Source organism: Lutra lutra, chromosome 5 (assembly GCF_902655055.1).
Source record: "Lutra lutra chromosome 5, mLutLut1.2, whole genome shotgun sequence".
Classification (NCBI taxonomy): Eukaryota; Metazoa; Chordata; class Mammalia; order Carnivora; family Mustelidae; genus Lutra; species Lutra lutra.
Genome location: NC_062282.1, coordinates 7,078,082 through 7,091,138, shown reverse-complemented (window position 1 = coordinate 7,091,138; position 13,057 = coordinate 7,078,082). Strand labels below are relative to the sequence as shown.

At 45.1% G+C, this 13,057-nt stretch overlaps 1 protein-coding gene across 11 annotated transcripts in view; it reads left to right on the top strand.

Annotated features, from left to right (window-relative positions):
* Nucleotides 1–13,057, top strand: part of SEMA5A (semaphorin 5A) — a 469,481-nt gene that overhangs the window by 389,485 nt on the left and 66,939 nt on the right. For all 11 annotated transcript variants that reach the window (XR_007127428.1, XM_047729868.1, XM_047729867.1 and 8 more), the window contains 2 exons: nt 1,140–1,321; nt 7,517–7,660. Coding sequence is in view for 10 of the 11 variants with exons in the window: in XM_047729868.1 (XP_047585824.1) it covers nt 1,140–1,321; nt 7,517–7,660 (326 nt within the window). In the remaining variant the exon portion in view is untranslated. The remainder of the gene's footprint in view (nt 1–1,139; nt 1,322–7,516; nt 7,661–13,057) is intronic.

Below are 13,057 nucleotides of genomic sequence, written 5' to 3'. Positions count from 1 at the left end.
GGACCCTGAGATCATGACCTGAGCTGAAGGCAGAGGCTTAACCCACTGAGCCACCCAGGCGCCTCTGGAGACTTTTTTCTGCTGTGTTTGGAGAAATGATGGGACGAAAGTAAAGCTCACCATGTTTTCACTGGGTCTTGGCACTTCTCTGAAATGGGAAAGGACAGGTACAGTTTGTAGCCTCCAAAGAATGAATCACTTTGTCCATGGAGCCTCTTTTGTGAGGATGGTGGGGCTGTAAAAGTGCCCTCCCAGGGACGCCTGGGTGGCTCAGTCCCTTAAGCATCTGCCTTCGGCTCAGCTCATGATCTCAGGGTCCTGGGATCCAGCCGGCAACAGGCTTCTGCTTCTCCCCTTCCCACTCCCGCTGCTTGTATTCCCTCTCTCACTGTCTCTCCCTCTCTGTCAAATAAATAAGTAAAATCTTCAAAAAGAAAGAAAGAAAGAAAATAAGAAATTAAAAAAAAAAAAAGTGCTTTCCTCGATCCCCATCCCAGACCTGAGCTTGCTGGGCAGCCAGCCCCTCCTCACCACCTTGCCCCGCTCAGAACTCAGCCCCTGGGGCTTACACCAGCGCGGGATCCGCTCCACGCCCAGCCCTTCCTCGCCCGCTGGCAAGCCCTTGCGGGGGCAGAGGTGTTACAGACCCATCCGCCTGGGATGCGCCTACCGACTCCTACAGTACTGGTTGCTTAAATCAGCTATAAATTGAATGTTGACCATTTGCAGTGACATTTGAGCTAGGCCGATCTGAAATGGAACTGTTTGAACTTTCTTTCTTTCTTTTTTTTTTTTTTTAAGGGACGTAAAAATGCAGCAGAATCGCACATCTGTGATTTTTCACTTTAGTTCTGCTTGTTCTTTGGGTTTCTCACGTTAGTGGAAAAATCTGGGGTGAACCTCATTGCCCAGCCATTAGCAGTCCCCCTTTCCCTCCCCCACCCCTCCCGACCCCCTTCTCCCTCCCCCCGTCCTCCAGCACTGTCTCCACCAGTGACCTCTGCTGTGTCATAAATTATGAGATACCTCTTTAATGGCAACATTAAAATATTCCGCATGTGTTCTGACATATAATCTTGAAGTTTGCCTGTTTATAGCCTTGACCCTGGCTGACCTCCTCATTTGTCTCCTCTTCCTAGACGAGGAATCTCACGGTGGACGGGCACTTCGGCGCATGGTCTCCGTGGACGCCCTGCACGCACACGGACGGCAGCGCCGTGGGGTCCTGCCTGTGCCGCACCCGCTCCTGCGACAGCCCGGCCCCCCAGTGCGGCGGCTGGCAGTGCGAGGGCCCCCGCATGGAGATCGCCAACTGCTCCAGGTGAGTCCCCAACACCACTGTACCCCCACGTGTGCGCACAGGAGGGAAGTCCTTCTTGGTGACCTTCCCTTTTCAAGAGAGAGGTGGCGAAGGACAGCCGCTCACCACGTAAAATTACGTGATCTACGGAAGGAGAGTGTAAATTATAAATTACATTACAAATCTAAACCTGGGTAATATGTTCATCGCTGGATCAGGAAACATTTTTAATGCACACGATGTTTTTGGCTCGTTGGAGGGAAATGTCCATTTCAATCAAAATCCTCTTCTGGAACATTCAGGCTACTTTAGGTCCCTCCTGGGAGGACACATACGTTTGTGGTGAACTGGCCACGTGGATCAGACGGGGCTTCTCCCACGGGCCTTTCCCTTTGCCAGCATCAGTGTCTAGAAGCACGTGAGTTCCATTGACTCTCCATCGTGACCGCGCCATGAGGTGGTTCCTGAGAATGAAAGCAAGTCTGAAATCAGATTTGGCGACACCTAGTCTATGACACAGCCAGCTCTTGCAAGTGATGGAGTCCCAGCTCCCCATCCCTGAGGCGTGCTGACATGGACGCACGTGGAGGTTTATGGAAAGCAGATGTGACACTTCTGGTGGCACATTAGCCAACCTTCTAGTCAGACCTGGGAAAGGGAGCCTCTGCTATTCAGGCAGACACTCCATGAGCGAAAGCGCCCAGCCTTGTACCCAATCCCTCCACAAAGATGCATGCATGTGTATCAGCTCATCCAAGCCTAGTGTCACTTAAAGCATCAAAGGAAAATTATTCCGGCAGCCCATGGACTCGTTAGCAGCCCCTCCTGCAGATTCGGGAGGCAGGATGCACTTTGCCTCTGGAGTGTGAGTAGCAAAGTCATGTGGTTTTGGTAGTCTCAGAAGCTACCCATGGAGTCAGTATTCCCAGAGCTGTAAAGGACAGATCTGGGGTAGCAGCTAGAGCTCACGTGTCCACGCATGCATGTAGTTCATTCACCATGTTTGTATGTAGACGGTACAAGTGTCCTGGGGCCGGCCCCTCACAGCAACGTGCTCTTCTCCCCCCAAAAGAATATTGCCGAACTAGATACCCCTCAAATACTTGCACATTGGCATATATTTTTTTTTGTCAAAAGTTTTAATAGTTGCAAAGATATAATTTGTTACATCACTATTTAAATGTATAATGGAATCTCGGTGTCTTTGTGATTTCATAGTTACCTGCCCATTTAAAAAAATCAATGAGCAGGCTCTCCTTTAATATTTAGAAAATTTATTTTTTTCCTTCTTTAATTCCCTATTTCTATTCTCTTTCCTTCATAGAATGTTATCCTCATATATTACATTTATAGGTGGAAGTCTTATATTGGTCGCTATATCCTACCACACTGCAACTACCACAAAAACAAATTATATGAATGGAATTTGAAAACAAAATTTTTATTTCTGATAACCGCATGCTTTACATTTTATTTTTTTTATTTTTATTTTTTTAAGATTTTATTTATTTATTTGACAGAGAGAGCACAAGCAGGGGGAATGGCAGGTTGAGGGGGAAGCAGACTCCCTGCTGAGCAGGGAGTTCAACACAGGGCTGGATCCCAGGACCCTGGAATTATGACCTGAGCCGAAGGCAGATTCTTAACTGACTGAGCCACCCAGGCATCCCTAGGCTTTACATTTTAAGTATATGTTTTGAAAATTAGCATACAAGAAATCTAAAAATCATGAATATTACATGTTTTGACAATCTTTTAACACTAGAAAGTGAGGTTTTATTGGAAATCCATTCCTTTGGGCAATTGTTTTTAATTCCCAGCTACGTTTCCTATTCAGGCATGAATGTAACCTCTTGCCTGACTCAGGGAGGGCTTAGCATCAATTCCATTCTGAGGTTTTTATTCTTCTGGTTACAAGTACTGACAGGTATGACTTCCATACGTTGATGGAAATGTAAGATTACAGCATTTTCCCTCACTTCACTGAATTCTTTCGAAGTCATCTGCCAAAGGCCTGGTAATCTAACACCAGAGATTGTCTTTATTGCCCCGTATCATTTGATAACCTGTTTATGTTGGTGTTCAATTTTGTTGGAAGCAAAAAATCGCAACCCACCTAACCTGCAAGCCAACTTTTTCGCTCATTTGGTACTGACAGGTGCTCCCTCAGTGCGAGTGGAGTGGCACATCAGAGAGCCTTTCAGAAGGCTGATCAGAGGATTCCAAATTAAACCTGTTACTCTTTGTGTATAGACACCTTGTCTAACCCAATATACTCAGAAAGTGTTGAGAAATTCCAAATACTGCTAACTCAATACATTTTGTAAATATGTCTTTGAATTTTTTTTAGGATTATTTATTTATTTGCATGCAGGGAGAGATAGAGGGAGAGGGTGGAAAACAGACTTCCCACTGAGCACAGAACACTTTAGATCCTGAGATCATGACCTGAGCCAAAATCAAGAGTCAGATGCCCCACCAACTGAGACACTCAGGCACCCCCACAAATATATTTTTGATTAAATGCTTTTATCACATCACATCATTTAAATATTTTTTCCTCAATATCCTGGAGCAGCAGATTGAAGTCATTCAATGTATGAAATGAAATCCACAATATAAAGTAATTAGCTTAGCCAGATTTTCCAAACAGGGCCAAGTCAGACTTACTATCGATCAGAAAAATCTGGCTTTATTTTATAATTAAAATGACTATTTGAAATTGCATCCGCATGACATCATGTCACTTTTGAATTCTAATTTTTAGGGAAGGAGGGAGGGAGACATGGGGAGAGGGAGGAGAGAGAGAAATATAGCTAGCCACATAGGAAGGGAGGAGGTCAAGGGAAGGGAGGACTGAGCAGTGCAGTCAACCTGAAAAGGACTCAGCTGATTGCACAGGGAACCCTGTACCTGGGGCAGCCCTTGATGGTGGTTCCATCCTCTCAGCCACAGGTCCTAGCCCAGGGCCCTGGAGAAATGAGGGTCTCTGTCCCGCCCACCCCGCCGGGGGTGGGGGTGGGGGGTGGGGGGCGGAATCCCGTTGGGGGGCGTGGCATCCAGCACTCAGTGCTTCCACAGCTGGGGCGAGAAGCAGCCCAGTCCCTAACAAAGCTCTGCTCTGTAGCGTATCTGAGCCCAGAACACCCCAGCTGTCCTGGAACTGAGGAACCAGGAGAACGGTTCCGACAGGGATGCACTGGGTTGATTTCCTGTTCCTGCTGCTTGTCCTGTGGTTGCTTCATTGTTTAACTGTGCTCAGGGTGCACCTCCCCTGCCCCCATGTGCCATGACAGCGCAGCATCTTCTAGCTTGAATCAAGCACCAGGAGAGCTGCTCGAACTAGTCTTCAGGCATTCTCCTCACTTGCTTGTTAATTTACCGTATTTTTTTAAAGCATTATTTTGTTTCCATGAGCCTGTTTAGAATGCAGAAGCTTCTGGGCAGTCCCTCACGCCGCAGATCAGACCGGGCGATCACATGTAAGGAGCCCAGAGAGCCAGGGCGCTTCCTACCCAGGAGGAGAGGCGGGTGGGATGCAAACCTTGGGGTGCGAGGACCCGCTGTGCCCGCTGCTCTCCTTCTCCTCAGGCCAGCCCAGGTCACTTCACCAGGTTGAACGAGCTTCACATTAGATTTTTATGTGATTACGGGAAACAGCCGTATCAACATCGCAATATGCGTAGCATTCCTTCTGTAAGACTGAGACGGCTGCCATCCAGGCATGGGAGAAACTTTACAGAAGTTAGAGAACTATTGTGTTTGTAGGCCGTGGTCAGCGAGGAATGTTCCCTGTGATACTGTTTGAGGAAAAAAGGACCGTCAGATGCACGAGTGCAGCTTGTTTATTGATACGTCATTGGCTTCGGTTCTAGTTGAAATGTCATCCTCTGAGCAGACCTGCAGTATCATTAGTGGTTATTTTAACATTAGTAATTGAATAAGTGAACCCCTTTTAGTGATGCTTTAAAGGCAGAAGTGGGTTGTTGTGGACTGATTGAATCCTTGAAATGCTCTGTCCGCCTCTTGGTGCTACTTCATGGCTACTATGATGTCTGCTGCTGCTGCTTCTTTTTTTAAGATTTTATTTATTTATTTGACAGACAAAGATCACAAGTAGGCAGAGAGCCAGGCAGAGAGAGAGAGGGAAGCAGGCTTCCTGCTGAGCAGAGAGCCCGATGTGGGGCTCGATCCCAGGACCCTGAGATCATGACCTGAGCCGAAGGCAGACGCTTAACCCACTGAGCCACCCAGGCACTCCTGATAACTGCTTCTAAACAGCATTTGCAAGACCGCAAACCCAGGGCCATACAACAGACACACACACAGACAACTGCACTCATGGAATTCTTCGCTTACTGTTTTTTCTCTTATTTATAAATACCTCCATTGGTCCACTTCTCTGTCTGCAACAGGTTCCCTCTCTTATAAATAGAATATATTACAAGGTGTCATGTTGTTAAAAGATTTAAGAAATTAAGAATTAAACAAATGTAAAAATTACACAATTTTGGAAGGAGAGTTTCCTGCACTATCGAGCTGTTTTGCCAACATATATAGAACTTTGAAAGTAAAAGGGCCATTTCATTTATGTTGAAATGACTATTTTTTAGAAAATGAAGTGAATTACTTGGGTAATTTTTTGAATTGCATAGGTAACAGGGTATAAGATACTAGCTAATTATCTTCACGAGAAACTTGGATTTGTCTTACTTTGTGATTACTTGGTTAAATGATCATAAAGCAGCTTTATGATAATATAATACATCAAAGCATCACTATATATTTTATTCATATCATGAAGAAGTTTCAGAAAATAGAGAACTATGAAATATACTAAGAATTTTCTCAGAGGAATGTTCATTTGAAATTATTATAGAAATAATATGTTCACAATATTGCTTACACCTCGAGCTTCAATGGCACAGTTGCAGACCTGCATATTTTTAAAGGAATGTATAAAATAAAAATAAGAATTAATGTCGGTTGATATTTTTCCAGTGGAAAAGAAAATCCTCTGAGGGTAACATAGTATAGAAATGCGTATGTGATCAGTAAAGTGTAAACGGATTCCAGCTGCAGTGGGCTGCTCACATGGGAGTTTGGATTCCAGATTTAACAGATATTTTGACAGTTAAAATCTTTAAAAATGCTAATGATTTGTTTTTTAATGGCAGGGACTAACTACTAAGGGAAATATTTAAATTATAAACATTCTAAATACAGGCATTTCACGGGAAAAGTACAATATTAAAAAAAAAAATCCTCCTCTAGCTGTCTGTGGTGGTTCTTGTTATAAACCACTTTTATACAGGCTGTTTATTTTATTTTAATTTTATGTTTTGTATGCCTATCATATTATATTTATAATAACATTAATATAGTTATGTGCAATTTGCACTTCTATATCTTTGTCAAACTGTGAGAAAATAGCCAAGAATCTGAATTTAATAATTCTTCATTTTTAATAAAATTTGTTTTAAAGCTTTGGCCATTACAACGCTCGTTGGACATTACGAATGCTATCAAGAGAATTACTGATTTTCTTTGATATTAATAGATTTTAAAAGTGAGCATTATAGGTAGTTTTAGATGCTATTTTGTTCAGATGTGCACTTTTTACAGATTCTAAATGATATGTTACAAGTCAAAGCATAAACTCTACAGGTTCAGGGATTTATCTCTAATTGCTTTTCAAGGAAATACACTTATTTTTCATTAGTTAAACTTTTTCATAACTAAAAATTTTTGATAGTTTCTAATATAGAATTTTCTCAGAAAAATTTTCTGAAATTATTATAAAAATTATGTATTCCAATTATTGAAGTTATAATAGGAATTGTATATTCAAATTATTGTGGATAACTTGAACAAACTAATTAATAATGATAAAAAAATAATAATAGATAATAAAATAATAAAAATAAATTAATTTATAGAATAAATTATTATGATACCTTATTTTTAGTGCACTGTAAGCGTTACTGCCCAAGGTCCAACCTAAACTCTAAAATCAGACAGCCAGGAGCAGGATCTCCCCGGAGCCCAGAGTCCCATGACAGCACGTCCAGTCCTGTCCTGTGGCTCCGGTTCCCCTTCCCTTCCCAGCCCACAGCCCCGCAGTCCGCGCGCGGGACACGGGAAGGTCATTGGAGGCGGGTGCACGCAGGGATCTGGTGAGCCTGACTTTGTGACCCCGCTGCTTCCTCTCTCCAGGAACGGAGGCTGGACCCCCTGGACCTCCTGGTCTCCCTGCAGCACCACCTGTGGGATCGGCTTCCAGGTGCGCCAGCGGTCCTGCAGCAACCCCACTCCCCGGCACGGGGGCCGGGTGTGCGTGGGGCAGAATCGTGAGGAAAGGTAGGCGCCGCTCTGGCCCCGACACCGCTGTCCTCTCGCTTCCTGCCATTCCAGTGCGGCCCGGGTTCCCTGCGGGCTTAGTCTGGGACGTCGCTTAGCTTCTCTGTAGCGTCCCTTTCTGTTGAGCCACATTGCCCTGTTCTTTTCCTGACATCCTTTAATTTTGATCGAAGCCTCGTGTTAACCGCATCCGAGCTCCAGCCGCAGCAGTGCCCACGAGGCTGGCTAGCTGAGCCCTTCGCGAGGGAGCAGAGATGCAGGGACAGTGGGCACCGCTGGGCTGGCCTCCCTGGGGACTCATTAGAATTCAACTAGACCCGGTCTCAAAAGCTGCAGTTACCAAGTAGGACCTAAGGCAGCCCTGGATCCCCATGGTAGCAGTCAGACGAAGTAGAGTTTTCCATCAGATCTAAATCAAGCAGCTGGAACAAGGTGAGAACATAGTCAGGGTCTGACTGTATGATAACCACACACTGCTCTATTAACTCCCACCCGGGAGCGCAGGAGAACCCAGGAGAACCCAGATCCCATGCCACCTGTTACTGTAAGCGGGGGAAGGTTCTGTCTAGTCTGGAGTCGTACAGTTTGTTGCTTTCCATCGAATCAGACATTAGGCCTGGCATCATCAAATCTACAGTTGTGATGGTTGGCTCTTTCTTGCATATGCAAAGTACATTCTAGTTTATGATTGTTGGGAGAAAATCCAAGCAGGTGAATCTCACATCGCTCTGGATTTGTATTCCGCCATACTAATAGAAACGTACTGTATTGATCCGTGTGAAACAAAATGGCTTCCGGGACCTTTTTTTTTTTTTTTTTTTTAAAGATTTTATTTATTTATTTGTCACAGAGAGAGAGGGAGAGAGAGCGAGCACAGGCAGACAGAGTGGCAGGCAGAGGGAGAGGGAGAAGCAGGCTCCCTGCCGAGCAAGGAGCCCGATGTGGGACTCGATCCCAGGACGCTGGGATCATGACCTGAGCCGAAGGCAGCTGCTTAACCAACTGAGCCACCCAGGCGTCCCTCGGGACCTTTTAATTAAAATGTAGTAAGGATTATATCTGATCATATGGGTTCAGTGAGAGGCTTTTATTTTAAAAATACCGTATGCAGTTATTTGCTATGTAATCAATATTTATAGAGAGACAAAACCAGTAGGTTTACAGTACAGATAGTTCCCTGCTGGGTATTTATTGTGACCTCAGAACAACCTGGGAGAATCATTCCTTTCTTTCTTCACTGTTTCTAAATTGCCAATTAAGATTTCATTCCTTTTGTCTCAGAGGAAAATGAAAGATGATTTTTACAAAGCAAGGTTGGTCGTTTTTGAAGCAGTCCCCTGAGACAGTCTTGTGCAAGTCTGTCTTTTCCGATCGAACAACAGTTGATAAGTGGGAAAGTCGTTTATGGGTGAATTGTCTCCCTGCTATTTCTTAACTTTGCAAGATTTAAAACTGGTTGGAAGTTTTAACATTTTCTACATCGTCACATAATACAGCCCATTCGGGCAAAGTGACCTTCATCAGTGTGAGCCTGCCCTGGAGACCCAGCACCTCTGCAGATCTGACGCCTGTTAGCGGCTTTCCTAGGCTGAACCCACAGGAACATGCTTTTTCAGTCTGTAGCTAACAGATATGTACATTCTGTGTGCATGTGTGGTTCTTTGTAAGGCTGCATGTATGGGGAAAAATCAGGATGGTTAGCATGCTTGGGGGACTTACACTTAAAATGTTCCCTTTTTACAGAAAAAAAAGGAACATGCTCGTTTGGACAAGATAAACATTTTGTATGTGGAGGAGTATTTGAATGCCCATAAAACACGGGTGGATGGTAAGGATAGGAATTTTGTAAGATTTTATAAAACTGAAGCTTCCCCATTGAACAGCTTTTCTAGGGGGTTAGCAGGCTATCAAGAAGTTCATGAAATCTAGAAAAACCAGAACGTGATATCTGTTTCTCAGTCTTCATAAGCAAACCGTTCTGAGATTTCTTTGTTGTGTTATGTGGGAGGTGTCTCCACCCACGTAATGTAAGGGAACACTGTCCCTTAGAAATATTTGAGAACTAAACTCAAGATTCGAGGAGACTCTGGCCTCCCTGTCCTTCGTTTTCTCTTCCTGTATAAACATAGTTCTGAAAACTTAGTGGCGTAAAACAACACCCATTTATTATTTCACAGTCTTCATGGATAAGGAGTGTCAGTATGACATCCCAGTGTTCTCTGCTCAGCCAGAGCTGTGGTCTCATCTGGGCTTCGACTGGGGAAAGGGCAGCTTATGAGATCACGTGGTTGTTGTCAGCATTTAGTCCCTTGTGGACCATCAAATTGAGAACCTCCATTTCTTGCCAAACGAGCTTTCCCAATATGGTCACTTTCTTCCTCAAATCTAGCAAGGAGAAAAGTGTCCTCCCAAGATGGGCAGTATGGTTTTATATGGCACAGTAGCAATGGGACATGCCATCACCTTGCCATATTCTGTTGGTTAGAAGTCTCAGACCCTGCCTACACTCAAGAGGGGGACATTATGCAGGGTATAAATACCGGGGGACAAGGATCGTTGGGGTCACCTTGGAGTATCTGCCACAGTCGATGGTATGTCCCTCGGTCATTCATGTCCCTTCCATATGCAGAACGTATTTCACCTCTTCCCAAGGTCCCCAGAAGTTTCATAGCATTAAATCATTTCCCCAGGTTCCAGAACCTTACTGTTTAAATCAGGCTCAGATATGAGTGAGGCTTTCTGGGGGTCGACCCTCTCAGTCTGTCAGCCTCTAAAATCAGAGTCGAGGTATCTGCCACCAATACACCCAACGTATGGTGGTGGGAGAGGCAAGGATAAAGCTACAGACATTTCTGTTCTGGGGCGAGGAGAGGATGGAAAGTATAGAGAAATCACTGATCTATAGAAATTCTGAAATCTAGCCAGACACGTGTTGGGAGTTGCCAGATTAAGTTTTAAGGTCTGTGTGTAATTCTGCACGGTTCTTGGCTCTGCCTTCTGGGCTCTCATTTCTACTTCCTGAATCATTTTTTCTTCTTCGCAAAAGTTAGCATGTGCTTGTGACTGGGTAGTTGTATCAACCTTTTCCTGCCAGGAGAAATCTGGATTCTAGAAGCCTCATTCCATTTGTATTTTCTCCGTATGTTTCAGCGCAAGCTGGTATTTTGGCTGAAATTAACTTTATGGGTCGGCTGTGGATTCCCTGGAGGTTTACGCTAGTAAGCAAATCCACACCCACAGATCTTTTTTGAGATAGCCCTGCTCCGAGGGGGAGCCTCCTGCCGGCTGAGAGACCGTACCCCGTGGCTGGCTTGTGATGGAGGCCATCTGTGAGGCACACCCTCGCTCCTGACCTCCTGGGAGCACCCTTTGTGGAACTGAAATTACTCTTGGTCCTTTGGTCTTCCTGAGGTTTTAACACAAGGTTGTGTCCTCCTATCCGGCTTTTTTTCTCTCTGCCACACAGTCCTCACAGTGCTCGGGAGCTGTTTATTAATTGTAGGGTATTTGCCATCAGGAGAGACTCAGAACTTCCAAAATTAGTCCATCCTGGTCCCTCCTGTTTGTTACTCCTTCCTGCAATTTTTCTTTTCTTTCCCTCACACATTTTACCAGAAGCACCAAGAAGACAGTGGGCAGCAGCTCCAGCCCTTTGCTGGAAATGTCCTCGGTGTTGGCACTTAACATTGACGTGTCCCGCTTCCCACAGACCCGCAGTCACAGCCTCAAAGCTTTCTGCCTCGTGTCACAAGGCTCTCCCCCCACCCCCACCCCCCAGTTTCCAATCCTGGGCTCCTCTTTTCTTTTGGATTTTGCTGTTCCATTTCGCTGTGAATTTTTCTCTTTGAATTTAGGTGTTTGGCTCAGTGGCAGTAATTACACTTACTGTGTCATATAACTATGACACTATGTATTTCCAACACGTCATCACTCCCATCCTGTAAACAGTAAGCAGTGACTCCCCATTTCCCCTCCTCCCAGACCCTGGTAACCTCTAACCTATGTTCTTTCTGTATGAATTTGCCTAGTTGAGATATTCCATATAAATAGAACCATAGGCTGTTTGCACCTTTGTGTCTGGCTGATTTCACACAGCATAATGTTTTCAAGGGTCTTCCATGCCGGGCCATGTGTCAGAGCTCCATTCCTCCTTTCCAGCTGAATAATACACAACTATATGGTTATCTCATATTGTGTTTACCTCTTTACCCACCAGTCGGCAGGTGGGTCATTTCCACCTTGGAGCTATTGTGAAAAATGCTGCAGTAAACATTAGCATATGAGTGTCAGTTTAAGTCCCCGTTTCACTTCTTCTGTGTATAAACCTAGAAGTGGACCTGCTGGGTCTTATGGTAATTCTGTGTTTCATTTTTTGAGGAGATGCCAAAGCATTCTGTACAGTGGCTTCACGGTTGTATGTTCTCGCAGCAGTGTGTGAGCCTTCCATGTCGCCAAACCCTTGCCAACCCATCCACCCTTCCTTCCTTCCTTCCCTCCTTTCTTCCTTCTTTCCTTCTTTCCTTCCTCCTTTCCTCCCTCCATTCCTCCCTTCCTCCCTCCCTTTATCCCTCCCTCCCTCTCTCCCTTCTTTCCCAGAGGTATAAAGCAGTTATCTCATTGTGGCTCTGATCGGCATCTCCCGAAGGGCTGTTGATGTTGAATATCTTCTCCTGTGCTTATTGGCCGTTTGTCTACTTTTTTGAAAATGTCTCCTTGCGTCCTTTGCCTGTTTGCTAATTGGGTTGGTTTTGTTGCTGAGTTTTAGTTCTTATCCTGTTTCCCTCTAAAACCTCACAGGCAGCATCCTCAAAGTCTCTCTGCCTGATCCACAAAATTCTCCTTGCATCTACCCATTCCCCGGTCCCAAAGCCATGTTCACATTTCTAGGTATTTTTTCCAGGAGCACTGCACGTCAGGGCACCAAAATCTGTTTCAGGAGTCATTACGTAACAATGTTACCACTGACTCAGGGCTGGAAGCATCTCGTGTGTATTGGCTCAAAGGGCCTGTGGGTTTGTAGCCTGGACATGGTAGCCCTGCGTCCTTTGCCCCAGGATTTTACAAGGCTGCGGCAGGCTGTGGACCATGGTTGTGGTCTCATCTGAGGCTTGACCGGAGAGGGTGTGCTTCCCAAATGCTATGGTTGTCAGCAGCATTCCGCGGACGCCGTCAGACTGTCTGTGGGCCGAGCTCCCTCCGCCCCTCGCCGCCTACACCATTCAGGTCTGACTGCTTCATTCCTCATAGTGGTGGAACTGGAGATAGGGGAGAGCCTTCTTGAAAAAAAGGGGTATTGCAGTCTTATGTAGGTTCAATCACGGAAGTGATATCCTGTCATTTTTACTATACTCTGTTGGTTAGGAGGAAGTCACAGGTCCTCCCCACCCCCACCCCCAG